The sequence below is a fragment of the Montipora foliosa genome, chromosome 11 (genome assembly GCF_036669935.1).
Source record: "Montipora foliosa isolate CH-2021 chromosome 11, ASM3666993v2, whole genome shotgun sequence".
Taxonomy (NCBI): Eukaryota; Metazoa; Cnidaria; class Anthozoa; order Scleractinia; family Acroporidae; genus Montipora; species Montipora foliosa.
The window spans coordinates 16,823,624-16,842,731 of NC_090879.1; the positions used below are offsets into that span (position 1 = coordinate 16,823,624).

A 19,108-nucleotide genomic window follows, 5' to 3' on the forward strand; every position below is an offset into this window, starting at 1 on the left:
AAATAGATAGATAGATAGATAGATAGATAGATAGATGGATAATGCACCAATTTTCATCGGTTCCGATCATGATATTAGAGGACAGACGCATAGGTGACATCATCATCAAGAGCTTTTAATAATTATCCGTAATATCGATTCCATGTTACCACATTTTGACGTCATCTGTGATGTGTTACCGAACTACAGTGGGACACTATATTATTGCTTGGAATGACGTACTTTCCTTCACAGCATGAAGGCTCGGCTTCTTGGTATTCGTTTGCTATGGTGCCGAGCCTTGTACAAATTTATCAATCATATTTTCTAAATCCTTTTGAGTTTTTCTCCTTACAAAATAATTTTGTCAACTATGGCAGGGCTAGTTAGATTGTTTTCCAGAAGGACTACAAGGCTGCTACCCAGTAGAAATATGTCGAGTAACCTTGTAGGTTCTTGTCGATCGCGGTCAGTGTTCGCAGCAACTACACGTGGTGCTTCGCAAAATCCAGGACTTGTCATTTCTTGCGCTTGCTCCAAAGTTTGTGCCTGCGAAATGCATAAATACACCCAAGGTTTGTTTAGTGATTTTGTATGAAGCATGTCTCTCTCTCACACTCACAAGGATCAACACACAGTACAAAAATGAAAGGTTCACCCCTTTTTAAATTGAGCAAGCAATGTTTTGTAGACAGTCTAGATCTGGAAGAACTTGGCTTGCATAACGTCTTGTCACCTCACCCACATCAGTGCCAAAACTCCTATTAGCACATTTTGTTAACAAGGATGCCTTAAGACTATTATCATGTCTGGAGAATATGGTCACATGATTGCAAGTCAAGACCTAATTATGCCATGATTTAAATGCTTTCCTGGCTCAGATTTTTTACAATCATTGTTTTCTTTTCTTTCTTTCTTTTATTAGCATAATCTGAGAAAACAATCCTTGAAAAAGAAAAAAAGGTGTTAACTATGAACTAGAATAAACTTTATGGATTATTTTATCCCACTGACCTGAACACCTCTTTATGCATCCATCCTGCTGTACAGTGAGATACATGTATGTACCTTCAAGAGACATCTCATTTGTTGGAGTCACCAAAACTCCAGCACCCCCCCCCCCCCCCCACCTACTCCCCCTCACTTCCTCCACCTCCTGACAGTCCCTGAAACAAACTTCTTTTTGCATTAAATCAAGGAAAATTAGAAAATTAAACAAGATCTTTCATTTGGTGTTCCAACTACATTTGTCTGATATTGTTGTCAGCAGGGGTTTGACATTTTATCACCTCTTATAGGTATTTATGTATTTTCAAACAGCAGATAGTGAACTAATGAGCTTCCTGAAACAAGAAATACAACATGAAAAAGACGCTTCCTCTACAGTTCCCTCATCAATGCTATTTAAGGTAAGTATTTTTTCTTTTATCTTCTGACAAGGTTTTAGATTTGAGGCTCTAGTGACAGCAACAAAACATTATGTTTCAGTTTGTAGTTTAGCACTTTCATCATTCTCAACCTAGAAAAGATCCAACAAAGCTTTGAAAAGGTTTACTTTGTAAAAGAGGAACATCTTTACTAAGTAATATGGGTTTATTTTGTCTTCCTTTTTACCATATATTTTTTAAGAGCTTACCTCTTAACCTAGGAATAATGTTTTACAAAAAAGGGTCTTCTCGCTCTTATTTCTACCTGTGTTTGATACAGATGCATGTAATATGCTGCTTGTGTATGGTTGTATCCACTCTTTTTTTGTGTGTGTAAACTTGCAGAGAGTGATTTAACAAGGAAAAAACTTGCCTTTGGCAAATACATAATCCTTGTTATAATGCGATCAGCAATTTCTAACATTGGAAATCACAGCTTGTTAAATAATTATTCAACAGCCAAAGGTAGAGGGAACACATGTCAAACTGGAACGAGAGCACAATGGTGAGAGGTGGGTTGCCATTGGTTTTCTCAGTAGCATTTCTAATTTGCATTTAATAATTTGTGACCTGTGACTCCTGACACCGTCAAAAGAAAGGGAAATATAAGGAGGAACAAATAGGGTTAGAGAAAGAGAGTGAGAAGAGTAGAAATGGATGGAAATGACCCATACATGCTTATGTTGACGCCCACTGATTGATATCAAAATTGAATAATCATTTTTATCGTACCCTATATTTTGTTTTATTGTTTTATTCATTTATTCAATTTATTTTAATATTTATGTACATGTAACTATACAAGTTTTCTAAATACAGTCTATTGTGTAATCCCAATATGTATTGTTTGGTTTCTTTTTATCTTAATATCGTCTCTTGTAAGTTTACCCTCATGTGTACCCTTGATTAGCATTCATTTGGTACATGTGTGTAGTGGACATTGTAAAAATTTAACGTAATTTTTGAAGTACATGTAAACTTGACACTTAATCTTGATACAACCTGTCCATGGATGGGGAGAATTATGGCAAAGTATGGAAGACTGTTCTAATTTTAAATTGCCCCTAACCGTTCAACTTGTTTTTTTTTGGTAGATTCTCATAACTTTGTGCGTTACTAAAAATAGGAACAGAATGGAACAGAACGGAACATACTGGAATAAACCGGAATATGCCGGAGTGAGATGGAATAACACCGGAATGAAACGAAATGAACAAGAATGGTACCAGAATATACCAGAACAAGCCAGAATGACACCGGAATGAGGTGGAATGACACCCAAATAAAGCGGAATATAGCGGAATGAACCTGAAAATGCCAAAATTTGGTGTTTTTGTCAGCTTTTGTTGTGTCACTTGATTCCCTAAGGGAACTGCATGTGTTTTTGCCTTTGGTAACATTTGGAGCACTTAGGTCATGAGAAAAATTTGACAGGTATGTCCGTCGCTAAATTAAATGAATAATTATTTGTTGTGGAAGTAATGGGGTGCTGAACTTGATTGTGATTGGTCAATACACAATTGACCTGTAAGAATGACAGAAAAATGTTCACAGGTTTTGTGACTCACACAGAGAAAGCGGCCTCCGAGATCCATAGACAAAAACAATAATAACAGTAGCAAGAGAAACGGAATGTTACTCTAATTGTTAGAATAACATTCTGTTTCGCTTGCTACTGTATTTATTCAGGAAAAAAATATTACTTCCACAACAAATAATTATTAATTTAACGATGGATATACCGGTCAAATTTTTCTCGTGATTGAAGTGCTCCAAATGTTACAAATGGCGAAAACACATGCAATTCCCTTAGGGAATTATGTGACACAACAAAAGCTGACTGAAACAACCGAAAATCGGTCGGTGCTAACCAAAACACAAATTTTTGGCATTCTCAGGTTCATTCCTGTATATTCCACTTTATTTGGGTGTCATTCCGGCTTGTTGCAGTACCATTCTTGTTCATTTCGTTTCATTCCGATGTTATTCCGCCTCATTCAGGCATATTCTGGTTTATTATGGAATATTCCGTTCTGTTCCTGTGTTTCGAAACGCCCCATATCTTTCAAGAACTCATTTTTAGAAGGAAATTTTTCAAATATTGAATCCTGATTTTTTTTACGAGCGCTTAACGTTAGTGAAATTGTTTATTTTTTGCAAGCTATAAGCCCGACTGGACAAATCATTGCCTTGTGGGCTCATTAGGAACGAGCCAACAAGAAGCGTCCGATATTTGACACTTTTAGCCGTGATGTAAGAAAAGGACACTTCCAACAACTCAAGCTTGCATGATACGATTTTCATGGACACATTTGGCTGAGTGGGGGACTAATGCGAATGATTGATGAAGAAATAGTCGAGACTGCCTTCATTTTTAGCACTCGTAAAAAAACTAGGATTCAATATTTAAAAAAAAATTCTAAAATGAGTTCTTGAAAGATGTGAAAATCTACCAAAGAAAAACAAATTGGAAGGGTTAGGGACACTTTAAGGGAAATCAGTTAAGTAGCATAAGTAATAGAAAGCAAACAAATATTCTTTACTTAGTTATTGCCAAGTACTTGAGATGACTAGTTATGCAATACCAAAAAATTGGCTCTTGTTAACTCATTAATACCTGAACTGCCCTGGACCGCCCCCCTTGACGAGTAAAATCATCTGGTGTTAGACAGATTAAAAGTCAATATATATTGAGTCCCATTGCTAGGGGTCAATGGGTTAAAGATTTTGATTTTTGCCAGCATTTTTGGTCCTTTCATTCTTTGTAAAAACAAATTCAGCATGGCTGCAAAATGTGTTTGGATTGATTTGTCACTGATAAGTATTGTTTTATGCAATGTTGTAAGGATTGTCTTGTCATTTGATCTCAATGAAAACATAAACCAAGACGAAGGAGGTGAAGATGTCGATCATGATGACGATGAAGCGTTTATAGGAAAGGTAAGAGCTGGTAATTCTATAATATAGAGAGTAAGCTTGGCACTTGAATTTTGGTGAGTGTTTGAATATCAAAGATTTCTTATTGTCTTTGTTTTAGATTGTGTCATATCCTTTATTCACGGTGGAAATTACAAAGAAAACTGTAAGTGGAAAGAAGGATGCCACACATTTATGTAGCAACAACAAGCTGTTCGTGATGGATGGAAAACCTGCAACCCTAGCAAATTTTAATGCACTTGTCTGTTAACTGTTTGTTGGCCACCTGCTCTTTGTCTAACCTATTATTTGCTGATGTGTTGATTTGATTTGATTTCATTTCTGTACATCGTCCTAATTAGTGCCTCAACACTTAAAGCGGTTTTCAAGCGAGTGTTGTAAAACCAAAACCAAAACCAAAACCAATCGGAAGTAATTACTTTGGCCAATCAAAAAGGATGGAGACAATCCAATAAACCAATCAAAAGTCGAAGTAATTGCATGTAGCCGACACAAAGCGCAGGAAAAGGTGCATGTGCGAGCCATGATTGGTTTTGGTTTCACATCTGATTGGGTAAAAAAGTGGTGCGAGAATGTTGAACCAATCGCTGAGTGAAATATTGCAAAACCAAATTAATTCACTAATTTCTTTAGACACTCAATTGGAAACTGTTCTAATGCACTTGACACTTAATTAAAATAAAGGTCATTATTATTACATGTAATTATGTTATTACATTTGCATTAATCTTGTTGACGAAAATTTAACGTGAGAGATCCTTTTCCATCTCTCTGTTCATTATTTCTTTTCAATTTAATTCGCATTTGGTTTTCCCAGCTAGTCTCCTCTTCCATAGAAGATTTCAAAATAATAATTATTTATTATTATTTCAAAATAATAATTACAATTCTGAAATGGGTTAATAGAAGGGTCTGCTTTGGTGATAATGTTTCCTTTGGTGCATGACCAGGGCTCCCAAGTAAGTGAAAAAATTTACATGTCATCAATTTACACAACTTGCATGTGCTGTATCATCAGTCTTATTTCACTACTGGTCAGAACATAATTCTGCTCAGGTTTGGTGTCAAAGAATGAGCAAGAAAACTCTTTTCAAAACCCCATTATTTCATTCAAGATGGTGGATGGCACTCTGATCAAAGAAGGGTGAAGGTCAGAGTCACCTTTCACTCTCAAAAAAAAAAAGAACACAGGAGACAACTAGCATGGAATGTTTGTTTTTCATTAAAGGTTGTTTTTTTATAGGGTCATACATTAAAGTTCTATTGTGAGTTTAACACTGATTTAAATGAGGATTTAATATCTGATGGAGAAGGAGAGGTTGCTGCTCCTGAAATGATACATATTATTAATGTGTCAGTCATGGATACTCCTGGAAGAGACAACGAGAAAACAGTGTATTCAGCCGAGACAGAAAACATGGATAGTGTAAGTATCTTAAACTGGTGATGCATTAATGAGTGGATGCAGTAAGAGATTTATAAAATGGGTGACAAATTACTCCTTAATTCTGGCGCAGGTGTGAAATTACAATTTTGCCATGGCAACTTTTTCTACAGTGCCAAAATGGCGTCTTATGAATGTAATTTGTCACTCATGATATTAAAAGCTAGGTAATCAAAATGGTATACTTGTGAAATTAAGGAATAATTTCACTTGCATTTTGTCCAAAATCAAATAATTTTCCTCACCTAAAGGCTCGGGAAATTATTCGTTTTTGGACAAAACGCATGTGAAATTGTTCCCTAATTTCACTTGTCACCATTTGATTATCCATACTAATTTTGTATTCCCAGGGCTTTGATAAAATAAGTAAGATTGATAGGTGAATGAAGGTGACATACTTTGATTTATCATAAGGCCCGTACGGCCCCGCGCACGCTTTCATTGGGAAAATGCCAGGCCGTACGCATTAGCGCGAGCAGGGCCGGAAAAAGCCGTTCGGCCCTACTAGGAACACGTAGTGCTCTGTGCGATTGCATTTTAGGGGATTCTGTAGCTTTTAAACATGCAAGTAATTTACAGCTTGAAAAGCAAATGCAAACAACATCTTAGATAAATTTTCTGTGCATATTCTTGCTTTTTATTTTGTCCCAACTTCATCTTTTGAGTCCTGTTAAATAGTGTAAAGAGCCCATATGATAATATGCTTATTGACTGAGTTTAGGTCGGGCCAGACAGGAAAATATTTGGCTCTTGGTCATGTTGCAGCGAGGTCCGTGCGCCATGACCTTGGGTCAAAATTAATATTTTCCCGTCCGGCCCTCCCACTCTGTCAATAAGTACATAGCTACTGCAGTTTGAAGAAATTTGCATGTAGCCTATCTCATTAACTCCTAAACTACCCCCCCCCCCTCCCCCACGAGTAAAATCGTCTGGCATTAGACAAAGTAAAATCTATGAAGTCTCACTCCTAGGAGTCAATGGATTAAATTGGTCTTTGAATTGTAACCTTCTATTAACGCTACATTCAAATTTCTTCAAACCATAGTAGGATCAAACTATGTCTGAAGGGTGTTTCAAGATGGTGGATGGCACTTTGATGAAAAGTTGAAAGCCAGAGTCACCTTTCACCCTTACGGCGGGAAGAAGGAGCATTTTGTGTGAAGCAGCTCGCTACTTTCTACTGTTTATCAGTGTGACGGATGGCTGGGTTATCTGGTTTTGCCAGCCATCGGTGCAGTCTCCATCTTGGAGCTCGCTGCCAAAAGTGGAAGCTCCAGGATGTCTCAGGCACCCAACCTCCCCATAGCGACGCAGTTGTTAAATTCCCTTGATTTGATCTAGTGTACCAGCTCCTGCAAGTTTACATGCTCTTCAGAGCTAGTCACATACTTGGCAGTCAAAGTTCCTTCGATCATGATGTTGTTATCCTTGATGGATTATTCAAGAAATACCTTTTGATATTGGGACATGCGTGACCATCTCAAGGAATGAAGCAGCCCATTCTTTGAAAAGACTTTTTCAATAAATTATGTATTAATCTTGTAAAACATTACTTCCACAGAACCTGTATGTAATGCTTTTGAACATGCTGGCTGAAAGAGGGGTTGACAATGAATGCTGCCAGTGGCTTCTCGACTTCAGTACAACACTGGAACAGCAGCAATACATCAAGTTCCTGGAAGATTTGCAAAACTTTGTCAAGCTTCAGTAATTTCCCTCAACCTTGACATACCAGTTGTAATTTATTCAGCATAAAGCATATCACTGGTGCAAGGACCGTTTTTCATGTACGATTACATTGTCTCTGCAAAAGGACCAAAATGTTGATTTTTGAACAAGTGGATTCTTCAAGTTGTAAGAAAGGAGAAAGACCTGCTCTAAATGAGTAATCTAATTATTGTAGAACTGAAAGTGATCCATCCTGGGAGACCATAGGGCAGTCAGTCGAGACAGGCCAAGAAAATCATGGGCCAAACTGCCAGTCCTGGTTTTCCCCATGATTTTCTGGTCTCATCTAGACTGACTGCCCCTGGGTCTCCAAGGAGATGGATGCTTTCTTGCTCATCTCCTTGGCAAAACAGAGAACTGGTATAAAGCAACCCACTGACCAGTCTTTGTTCATGAAGCAATAACAAACATGGACATGACCTTGCTTATTAAACTGTCAATAAAAGTGACTTCTTTTATGAATATCATTGATTTAAGTCTTTCTTCCTGGAGGCAAATTTCCCCATCAGAGATGTTTCATCCTTGACTGTTTGCTTTCCTTTTATTCCTCCACCTAGTCCTGAAAGAAAGGTGTGTTATTCCATTCCATCCGAGACAATTTTATTAATATTCAGTTGTGCAAGTTTGACTGTCAAGCATTCATGAACAAAAATTTCTCAGTCTACGGACATTCACTTGCTCCCCCATCTCAGAATTTCATGTGTTGAAATTCCCTGTCTGTCTGATGGTATTGCTGTTTTACCAATAAAATTGAATTTAGCCACTTTCACATTTACAGCAAGTTGTTCTTTATCTGGCAATCATCTCATTTCACTGTCCTCCAATAACAAAATGTGGTTTGTCATCCTCATCATTTTCATAGTCACCATCATCCTCGCTACTATCCGCTTGCTTCTGATCACTGTCACCTAAACATCAAATTAAAAAAAAAACAGGAATTTAAAACATTCATTATTTGAATGACAAAGTATGACTAGTTATAGCTGTCGCTAAAGTGCCAACGAGCCAAGCTTGCGTGATCTGGCGCCTGGCGGCTGCAAACATCACGCGGCGTACTCGTGCTTAACTCTCATTGGTTATCGCTACGGTCAACATTTCATCGCTTTGGTCTACATTACAGCTTTTGGTCTACATTACACTCAAATTTGAAGCACTTCTGAGATTTCGTCCGCCTAAAAATCTTCTCGCGGCTCTATAAGCTGCCGCCTTGCCAGGCCTTCTGTCTTCAGAAGGCCTGACTCGTTGGCAATTATCCTTCTAACCAGAATTTGGGAGAAAAAGAATTTAATTAACTTTTGCATACTTCAACAATCATCTATATAAAGTAATCATCATCATCATCATCATCTATATAATTGTATAGATTATTATTATTATGATTATTATTTCCTTTTGACCCTGAAAAAACAGTCATCATCTTCAACATGAATTTTTATTCAAGGATCACTATTATTCATAAGAAAACGTTGAAAAAAACCAACACTGGTCAAATTTGCTGAACACTGATAAAAAGAAACCACTGTGTCAACGGCCATAAAACCTCTGGTTGGCACATTACCAAACAATGGGAGATATCACACAAAATGTTGTCAATTAAAGTAGTAAAGAAACAGCGTCTCTTAGGTTTGGAAAAAGGTTAATAGTGATGCTTATCAAACTCAAAAGTACTGTGGCTGCAATTAAAATATAATATTCTTAAAGTGTCCCTGTGATGGAAAAAAATCACTTCCTTTTGAAAGTGTGTTTGCTTAACACCTTACTGGCAAAATTTTGAGCTTTGATTTTTGTTTAAAGGCCGTTTACTTGAGTGCAAGTTCTATATTTCATAGTCCACCATTACTCACGTTCAAAACTGACCGATTGGACCTCAGAGGGTTGGATCCAGGGAAAAGTGACGTCAAAGGCTCACTAACTTAAAATTTCAGTGTGTGAATGCAGCTAATTATGTATGCAAAATGCAAGTTTAAAAGTCTCCCGTGCTGCAGATTAAAGGCCCGGACACACTAGGCAATAAGTCGCTGCGACATGTCACGGGGACAGGTCGCCGCAACAAAACGCCTTGTGTGACACGGTTAATTTCATGAAAATCATTGTCGCTGCTGCAGAATTTTGTCGCTGTGATCACTCGCACGAATTCAAACCAATTTGAATTTGTGCGACTTATCGCAGCGACAAAATTAGCGAAAGCAGCGTTGTCGCATTGTGTGTACACTTCCGGCAACAAGTCGCTGCGACAAAATATAAATGAACCAATGAGAGAGCGTCATATGGTCAGCCACATTGAATTAGAAAACTAGTTCACATTCCCCCTCATACGAGATCACTGCGTGTGCACCGAACAGGCGTCGTGTCGCAGCGACTTGTTTTGCAAGTAGAACACACATGGAACAACTTGTCGCCTAGTGTGTCCCGGCCTTAACTCTGTGGCATACACCCGCATTGCATTGTTAAACTAGTGAGCCTTCGACGTCATTTTCTCCTCGGTCCAGCTCTCTCAAGATTTTAAAATTAGTAATGGCGGACCATTAAATAGGAAAATTCCAGTTAAAATATAGAGGTCCCTTTTTTAAATTCAATGCTTAAAACTGTGGTCGCTTAGTGTTTAGTTAACATAGTTTTGAAATCCAAAGAAAAACAAGAATTTATATTGATGTTTTGTTCACAGGGGCACTTGAACACAAGATAACATGGCAACTCACCATCTGCCTGTTTTGTTTCATCTTTCTTCCGTTTTGCCCCCATTTTTTTCTGTTTCTTTCGTTGTCTAAAAAAAATTATCCAACGATCAAGCACATGACTTTACAAAACAACATTTTGCTATACAAATGTAAGGTACCAGTAAGCAAAAGGTACAAATAAATGCATGTTTGCAATTAACCTTTTAGCCCTTTTCTTTGCTGTTCTCTCCTCTGCCTGGGCTTTGTTGTCTTCAAGCTTCTTGTGATAACTTTGATTAAGTTCATTCTGTGTATATCGGAAAGGAAAGACTTTTAATGACCAGTAACTGACAAAACAGTTTGAATAATAATAATAATAATTATTATTATTATTATTATTATCATTATTATTATTATTATTATTATTATTATTATTATTATTATTATTATTATTATCATGTTCCTGGTTGTGATTCAAAATTAACTTTAATCATCCTTGTCCTTCACTTATTTTCATGATCTAGAATTAAGAAAACAGTCACATAAATTTCAACTACAATGAATCCAACCATTTAAGTATTGTTCCCAATGCAAAGCTTTCTGGCAGGGACCCCTCGATTCAAAATATTGATGGATTTGAACAAATCTTAAATCAGTCATTGCCACTCCTGTGTGTTTTTCACATAACAGTAAGCATGGTCTGTATGAGGGCATTATCCTACTCTTGGATATTTCAAATGAATACACTATGGTTTTGGGTATTTCTTGAGGTGTATCATAGACCTAGTGAGATCTGCCTGGAGTACGCAGTGCCTGAATGGGCCAATCTACCTGCCTACTCAGCAAACCTCATCAAAGCAATCCAGAAAGGAGTACTTGCTATAACCTTCTTCGATGTCTTCTATGACAAAGCTCTTGCCAATGAAGGAGTGTCATTGCTCAGCCAAAGAAAGGGCACTATCTGTAAGAACTTTGTCATTAGAAGATAGGGGACCCAGATATTGGTCATGGTTATTTGTTCAGGCTGGACCTGTAAGACAGGACAGAACAAAAATTATTGATCAAATTATTAATTGTCTTAACCAGTTCATAACTTTTAGATTTCAATAGTTTGTTACTTTGTATGTGTCACTGACTCCTCATGTAATTTAGCCTTACAGGTACAACATGAGCAAATAAAGGATTATTTTAATTTTACTTTAAGTTCTTTCTGGGAGCAGGAAACCATGGTAGCTCATCACAATGGTAGCTACAAACAATACCTGTTCTGCCATTTTATCAATGTATGCCACCCTGTTGTACTCTCTCCTTCTTGTTGCACGATAAACATGGAACTCTCCACTACCAGCTCCTGCACTAGAACCTGAAAAGAACAGCCCCTCATAAATTGGTCCTCCTAATTGGAACTGCCATAATACTTTTTGTCTCCCCCACCGAAAAAAAAATTGCATAAGCATTGTTTTTGTTTTCTCTTTGGACCATTGTATTGAAATCCCAAGAGAAACTGGAAACAATACTTATGCAAAAATTTGGGAGACAAACATTGAGTATTATATGGTACAGTATTTTTAAAGTGGCCTACGCAGAGTTTAAAGCTTGACAACAGTCGAGTTGAAATCTTTATTTCAGCACCCTCCTGAGCTTTCTTTCTGGCATTGGCGTTGTTATTTCCCCAGAGAGAAAACGTTTTATTCGGGCGCTCAAACAACCAAAATCTCGAAGAGATTAGAGAACAAATAAACGAGAAATACAAATTTAGAGGAAAGCCCTATCCAGCAGGGACGAATCTCACCTGACGTCTCTGCACATGTTCTCGACTAAATAATAATGAATCACTTACCCATCACAAATCGGATAAACTCTGGGGCCTCTCCTGGTTTCCACTGCTTTGGAAGGTCTGGAATTGACACTGTTTTATCCTGTAAAATGTGTAAAACGCGAGTTTACCATGATCAGGTTGATAAGCAGTTGAAGCGTTTCAGCTTCCTACCAGCCCCGAATTTTTCAAAGACTGCATTAAGACACAACATACAGGGTCTTTCATAAGCTTTTCCAGCTTCATCTTTTGTATTTCTGTCGCACCTCTTGGGATTACAGGCTTTTTCGACGATTTCTTGTCGGAGCTCTCCTTCTCACTGTCCGCCATATTTAATTCGCGTAATGAGCAATAAACCTACGTTCGTGTAAGAATACCTCAAATGCAATGTGAAGTTGAAATCAAGATGGATGGCCGCACTTTGACCATTTTTGCTGCAGCGGCTGCAATTGGCGCTAGTTTCTATGTTTTTTTGGCTCCTGATGGAAAGAAAAAGAAGACACGAATTAGGAGGGGTAAGATGTGAAAACATGGCTCCAACGTGGTTTAAGAATTTGATCGACTGCGGTATCTGTCAGCTGTTTCAATCTGTTGTGCCTTGAGCTGTTTAATACTAGTACTATTTTACTCTTTCGTGCTATCTTTCTTACTCTCATCTCCTTAAAAATATACTCTTTTAAGATCCAACCCACCCCATCTGAGCACTGCGGTATCGCACAATGTGATTTTTAAGCAAAATTTCCACTGTTTTGTTTCCAGATCTCCCTCCTGGCCTAATGAATCTGGGCAATACCTGTTTTATGAACAGTATTTTACAGGTTTGAAAATTAAAATTATAAAGATGAATATTGAAAAACCAATATCTATACACCTTATTCCAAAATGGCCACCATTTTGGTATTTATTTGTTTATTACTTTTTTCATTTATTTGTTTATTTAGAGCGGTTTTCAATTGAGTGTCAAAAGTAATTAGTGAATTACTTTGGTTTATGATTACTTCACTCAGTGATTGGTTCAAAGTTTTCGCGCCATTTTTTCCACCAATCAGAAGTGAAACCAAAACCAATCGTGGCTTGCGCGTGCACATTTTCCCGCGCTTTGTGTCGGCCACGTGTAATTGCTTTGAGTTTTGATTGGTTTACTGGATTGTCTCCGACCTTTTTGATTGGCCAAAGTAATTACTTTGGTTTTGGTTTTATGACACTCATTTGAAAACCGCTCTAATCAAACAAATTATTATTATTAGGGTAATTGTGAAGAAGAGCTCCCCAAAAATCCTGTCGGCCGACAGTTGACCGACAGCTTACCGACAGTCTACTGACAGCTAACCAACAGGTTACCGATCGGTTAAGAAAAAAGAAAAATTGTGGTAAAAACGAGCAGTTAACGTGACATTCCGTAATGGTGATGCATTACTCGACAGACTTCACCTACTTACCGATCAACTGTTATCAGTTGTTATCAGATGCATATAGGATATATCACTTGCATAATTTATAACACACCAGACAATCTAAGTATCGCATTGGAAGATAATTTAATCGAAAACTCTGCTAAAAACTCTGAAAACCATAAGCTACGTATCAATACGTAGTTAGTAGAGGAGACAAACACTTTCCTTCAAATCGCCCTACAATGCAACGCGGCCTCTTATGTTATGTCATGTATGTATGAATTATCTTTACAATGTGGGCAAGTATCGCTAGCCAATGCTAAAACAGTGGACAAAAGCCATATTAGTAGTATAAGTGCTGCTCAAGGTATCGTTATGAACTGCCTTTAGCTCTTTTCGCGTATTTTAGAAGCAATAGACAAGTAAATGCTTACGATCATTTTAGTTTGTCGCGCCGACAGGTTACCGACACGTTACCGACAGGTTGCCGACAGGTCACCGACTGTCGGCCGACTGTTGGCCGACAGTTGGCCAACACTTTGGCCTCAAACATAACACAAACTGTCCGCCGACAGTTGGGCAACAGCCAGCCGACTGTTGGCCGACAGTCGGCCGACTGTTGCCCAACTGTCGGCCAACAGTCGGCCAACAGTCGGCCGACAGTTGGGCAACAGTCGGCCAACTGTCGGCGGACAGGTTTTTTGAGGAGCTCTTCTTCACAATTACCATTATTAGTGCTACACACTTACACACTTCTGTATGTTGGCCCTTGTGAGTTGTGATTGCTAAATAAAACTTGTTAATTCCAAAGCAGAGTTTCTTACTGTATACCAATGTATGAAATTGTCACCTGTGGATGTCTCTTATTAGATTACTTTCAAGCCATCTACAATTGAATCAAGCGAATTGGATTTATCTGAATGTACATCTGAACCCATGGTTAATTAACCCATTGACACCTCAAAGGCCCTAGGACACCCCCAGTTGACGAGAGCAAAATTGTCTGGCATTGGACAGAGTAAGATGTGTTAAGTCTCACTCCCAGGGGTCCAATAGGGCGTTTCCGAGTTCATGTTTGCCTCCTCTTCAAAGTGAGTCTAAGTGTAAAGTTTTTGTGATGGTAATTACTTCTATTTTACTTACGAATGAAAACTAATTTTCATAAGAAAAACTTCGCACTTAGACTCGCTTTGAAGAGGAGGCAGACATGAACTCGGAAATGGCCTAATATGGGTTAAGCTGTAGGGAAAGCAGATAAGAGGTATGGGTCTCAGGTCATCAAAATATCTCAGCAAGTTGTTCACCACATCCCAGTTTTTCAAATGGTGGACACCATTATCCCGTGGATGATCGACTATCACACAGTGTCGTCGGTCTGTGGAAAAATTTTAGTATCCCATTGACTCCTGGGGGTTCCCCATTGATGAGTAAAATCGTCTGGCATTAGACAGAATAAAATAGTCTGGCCAGTTTAGGCCGGTTTAGGTGTCAAAGGAGTATTTAATCATGTAACCACCAATGTGTACACTTAAAGGACCATCAGCCAAGTCAAATGTGTGCAGAATCTTGTCCAACATTTGATGTGAAGTAAATTTATACTCTATTTATCCACTGAATAACGTCATCCACATCTCTGAACAGCTGGAACCTGAACAAAAAAATCGAGTGACCGTCACTCATCAGTTTGTGTGGAAACCCCCTTGTATTAGTCTCAGTGTATCCCCCTTTTAGATTCCATTTAGCTTGCCAGTAGAGCTTATCTGAACTACTAAAAAAGCATACTCTCAATGTTTAGGTTTAAATAACAAGAAAGAAAAAATAAACTATGTGACTTTATGTTTCAACAGACTAACTGATTAGAGTGTAATGTGAAGTGCTAGTTTTCTATCCCATATGAACCATGTTAGCATTCACCCTACTAATGGAAATGGGCACACACAAGAACAGAAATACTCTGACCAGGGTGGGAATTAAACCCACGACCTTCGGGTTAGATCACCGCTGAGCTACCGACTGAGCTACAAGGTCAGACGGGAGTAGGCATTAGCAGGGCTAACGCTCACATGGATCATATGGGGTAGAAAACTTGCACTTCACATTACAATCCAATCAGTTAAGTCTATGTGACTTTATGACTGTGTCTAAACAAAGACTTACTGGTACCAGTAATTTGTCATTATTATTTTTGTGTAAATAACAGGGAATGGCTTTCTTACCATCCTTCATTTCATGGTTGCAAGACTTTTCTGCAGATTATGGAGATGATAAACCCCTCACAACTTTAGCAATGGAGTTGAAAAAGATTCTTAAAGGTTTGCATTATTTAATGGCAAATTAGGAGGACCGTAGTAAAAAAGAATGCATTGGCACAAGGTTTAAATGCTGGTTTAAATGGGTAACTGAGTTCTTTTAGCTATAATGCTGGCAGCCTCATCCCCAGGGTCTCTCTTCTCTGCCTCCTTTGTCATTGAGGAGAAAGACCCTGGTTCAGGCTCCTCACATGGCACTCCTCAACAAACATTTTCCCACTAGGGTAGGGTTTTCGTTATATTTTGATCTAGGGCGAAAGCATATTCGTTTGACAAGGCATCTACCTTAAAATGTAATTTTCAAAAAAGTCAAAAGAGCTGATGTTATATTCCCACAGGAGATGAATTCCCACAAAAGCAGTCAAACCTTTGTGACCAATGAGATCTCTGATGTTGAGCGGCGATTGACCTTCACAAAAAATAATTGAGCTAATTAATGTTGCCTCTACAAAACATACACTGTCATAAACAATACACCAAACACTACATTTGCTTGATAAAATGTCTCCTTTATTTTGCTGGGGTTAAAAATATACTTCACAATTTGTGTTGTAAATTAAATGTTAAACTGTGCGCAGTTGTAAAAAGTACCTTAACAACAATTTGAACTAACTTGAAAAACTGTCTACTTGCTGTACAAGCTTTCGACTTAGGACTTACTTTCTTTAACGTTGGAAAGAACAATGAAAATCAAAGAACAAAATATACCTGCACAAGTTGATACAGTTTGATTTAAGGTCGATACCTGACACATAAACACAACACTAGCTGATCGATCGCTGAACATGTTTGTTTCCCATGGATAATGATTTCCCTTGTTTTCTTGCACAGAAAAACCTTCTTTTTCTTTAAACATGTTGCAAACTGTTAGCATTCTTCATTGTCACTCAATTCAACTGCTCACGGACCTTCACACGGCTGACACGGGGGAAAATTCGAATAATGCGAGTGTATTTTCTGTAGCATCCAATCGATTTGACAACCACCTTAAATTGCCTTTCATGTTGATTTCCATAATTACGTAGTGCGTAAAATACCTTGCCGTGAAACATTTTGTTGATGCTGATTTGACCACAAAATCAAATGCGTGCTGATTCCCTCAATCGCAATGATGACAAGACCTACATTGCTTCCCCTCCCCCCAAGGGTCAATACGTTGGCCACTCACATGGATTGAGTGTTTGCGGTGATGCAAGTTGAGAGACAGAACATGCAACACTTCTAACAAATCCTCAGCTTTCTGCGCATTCTGTGCATTAAGTGTCGAGTTGTTAGTGTTTCGTAATAGACTTGTGTTCTCTGACTCCAGAACAGCTTGACCTTCTAAACCCTTGTACTTATCTTGGCTGTATATAGGTTATGCCAACTTTTGTGTGATGATCCAGCCCAAATTTTTCTTTGCCATTGTGATTACTAGATGGTGTCTCTGATTTCGAATTAATAATATAACGCCAAAGTTCTTCTACCAAATTTGCATGTTATGGTGTATGCTTTCTATTTCTCACTCTAAGCCCTTGGAGGGAATGTTATGGGTTCCTCCTACTCCATTAAATCACTGGTTGGGGAGACTCACCGTCGTATGAAATCAAGCAATGTGTGGCAGGAAAGATTACTCCAGCAACAAGTGTGCATACAACAAAGGAGTTTCATTAAGTTTTAAAGTAGAAGGGACCTTGTGATAGAATAAATGTACACCCCAATACAATATAGTCTGGCTTTGATCTTGAGACCTCCTTTGAGCACAGGCGGGTACTGTACTCAGCGTAGATGGGTGGTAGTACCCGGGCCCTGGCTTCTAATAAAACCCAAACAGGTGGGTGGCTGTTAGCAAATCTGGCAGAGATTGATGAAGATGAAGTTGTTGGTTAAGGAGGGGCCATATGATTCCCTAAATGTCCCCAACAGCATTGTTATAGAATGTCAAGAGAGAACAATGGCATGTTTCCATACCAGTTCCCTATAGCTGAGGACATGTCATCCCAATACTCACATACAAACTTAAGGACAAATTCACCTCCGAGGCTACTGGTTTACTTGTTTATTGTGAACTCTCAAAGTGGCCAGGTTCCAGTTGGCTCGATAGCTCAATTAGTAGAGAACTGCACTGGCATCACAGAGGTCAGAGGTTTGAATCCCATCGAAGCATGAATTTTTAAGGCTTTCCTTTCATGTCTGCTAATGGAGTGTTCACAACTGCGAAGATCTCTGGCCTCAAAATTCGATGTATATTGTTCAAAATGCTCCAACTTGACACATGTCACACTTAATTAATAGTTTTTATTTGTATTTGCAGCCCTTAATAATGGTTGTGTAGAAGATGATGATATCATTTTTCCAGATCCTGTCTTGAGAGCACTCAACTCCCATGGTTGGGTCATCCCAACAGAACAACAGGTTGGAACAAAGTCATTTTATTTTGATGGTTTGCCTAATTTGTTTTAACCAGTGATCAGGCATACTTTTCTTTAGACAGGGCGGAAAAGGTACAGGTGTATGCCTGATACAATTTCTTAACGAGTCATCTGCCACCCACCTGTCAAGAGTGATGTTATCATGTGTCATGCTATAAATGTGAGCCAATCAGGTTTTACCAGAAATTACCTGCATGTTGCAATTCAAGGAAAGATGCAATGAAAACAAAATAGAACTCTAGCTGGAATGTCTGCGAAGTCAGACTTTATTCATACAATCAAAGGTATTTCTGCAAATCCGGTTTGACAGTTGGTGCGGTTTCTCTGTTCAAACCATCAAGGAACAAAGAATTTCAAGATAAAATCGGAGAAAAAGCCGAATACTTCATGTTATCATCAGGCGCAATCAACAGTACAATGAACTTTATTTAAAGTCGATTATTTGAGGTGACGATAAAAGATACTAATATCACTGTAATATGAGGAAAATGTCTAGTTTTCCAGCAGCAGCTACTCAACTATCATTTTGTGAGAAGTGTGCCACTAAAGCATTGTTCAGCGCTCCCCTAAACGATATGAAATTTCTCTGTCAAGCTCGGCGGATTCCCCGAATGTGGCAGCACTTAAGTTCCATTCTGTTCTTTTTAGAACTTGTTGCTTCTGAATATATTCCAAAGGACTTACCAGAACTACATTAACGTTTTCGAGTCGGTGGAAGTGGAACGATGCATTTTTTTAACAAATCGGAGAGAGGCTCCAAGAGCTGTACTGTTTTTTGGCCAATCAGAGTAAAGTCCAGATTCTGGACTACCAGCAGACGAGTCGTTAAGAGATTGTATCAGGTGTACCTTTTCCGCCCTTTCTAAAGAAGAGTACACCTGATTGCAGGTTAAATTTGTTTTCCAGTTCCTTCCTTCTCTTATTTCTTCTTTTCTTCTTCTTATAAAAAACAACCTTTGAGGATGTGGAATTTGTCTTTTTGTAGGATGCCCATGAATTTTTTCAT

At 38.3% G+C, this 19,108-nt stretch overlaps 3 protein-coding genes across 4 annotated transcripts in view; 2 read left to right on the forward strand and 1 right to left on the reverse strand.

Annotated features, from left to right (window-relative positions):
- Nucleotides 1–230: 230 nt before the first annotated feature.
- On the forward strand, nt 231–7,887 carry LOC137974717 (complement component 1 Q subcomponent-binding protein, mitochondrial-like). Of its 2 annotated transcripts, none has more exons than XM_068821661.1 (7): nt 231–554; nt 1,300–1,388; nt 1,866–1,918; nt 4,253–4,346; nt 4,444–4,488; nt 5,587–5,769; nt 7,349–7,887. In XM_068821661.1, exons 1-7 carry the CDS (start codon nt 353–355, stop codon nt 7,496–7,498), a joined length of 816 nt encoding a protein of 271 aa, XP_068677762.1. In that variant the 5' UTR covers nt 231–352; the 3' UTR covers nt 7,499–7,887. The 2 variants fall into 2 exon arrangements, with proteins under 2 accessions (XP_068677762.1, XP_068677761.1); XM_068821660.1 differs by having other exon boundaries at nt 252–554; nt 1,303–1,388.
- A 203-nt stretch (nt 7,888–8,090) lies between these two features.
- Nucleotides 8,091–12,349, reverse strand: LOC137974718 (PRKR-interacting protein 1 homolog). The gene is made up of 6 exons (XM_068821662.1): nt 12,205–12,349; nt 12,013–12,091; nt 11,435–11,535; nt 10,394–10,479; nt 10,215–10,279; nt 8,091–8,423 (listed from the first exon to the last, which is right to left on the reverse strand). The coding sequence occupies exons 1-6, from the start codon at nt 12,316–12,318 to the stop codon at nt 8,326–8,328; spliced, it is 543 nt and encodes a 180-aa protein (XP_068677763.1). The 5' UTR covers nt 12,319–12,349; the 3' UTR covers nt 8,091–8,325.
- A 14-nt stretch (nt 12,350–12,363) lies between these two features.
- The window catches only part of LOC137974715 (ubiquitin carboxyl-terminal hydrolase 30-like), a 16,091-nt gene continuing 9,346 nt past the window's right edge, over nt 12,364–19,108 (forward strand). Inside the window, exons 1-5 of the mRNA XM_068821658.1 lie at nt 12,364–12,503; nt 12,748–12,806; nt 15,583–15,694; nt 17,985–18,085; nt 19,088–19,108. The exon at nt 19,088–19,108 is cut by the window's right edge and continues 30 nt beyond it. Coding sequence (XP_068677759.1) covers nt 12,371–12,503; nt 12,748–12,806; nt 15,583–15,694; nt 17,985–18,085; nt 19,088–19,108 — 426 coding nt within the window. The 5' untranslated portion in view covers nt 12,364–12,370. The remainder of the gene's footprint in view (nt 12,504–12,747; nt 12,807–15,582; nt 15,695–17,984; nt 18,086–19,087) is intronic.

Coding starts and splice junctions, on each gene's coding strand:
- LOC137974717 (XM_068821661.1), top strand. CDS start 353: ATGGCAGGGCTAGTTAGATTGTTTTCCAGAAGGACTACAAGGCTGCTA. Junction 555..1,299: donor AATGCATAAATACACCCAAG/GTTTGTTTAGTG, acceptor ATTTTCAAACAG/CAGATAGTGAACTAATGAGC. Junction 5,770..7,348: donor AGACAGAAAACATGGATAGT/GTAAGTATCTTA, acceptor TTACTTCCACAG/AACCTGTATGTAATGCTTTT.
- LOC137974718 (XM_068821662.1), bottom strand. CDS start 12,318: ATGGCGGACAGTGAGAAGGAGAGCTCCGACAAGAAATCGTCGAAAAAG. Junction 12,092..12,204: donor AAAAGCTTATGAAAGACCCT/GTATGTTGTGTC, acceptor CACATTTTACAG/GATAAAACAGTGTCAATTCC. Junction 8,424..10,214: donor TGAAACAAAACAGGCAGATG/GTGAGTTGCCAT, acceptor TTTGATGTTTAG/GTGACAGTGATCAGAAGCAA.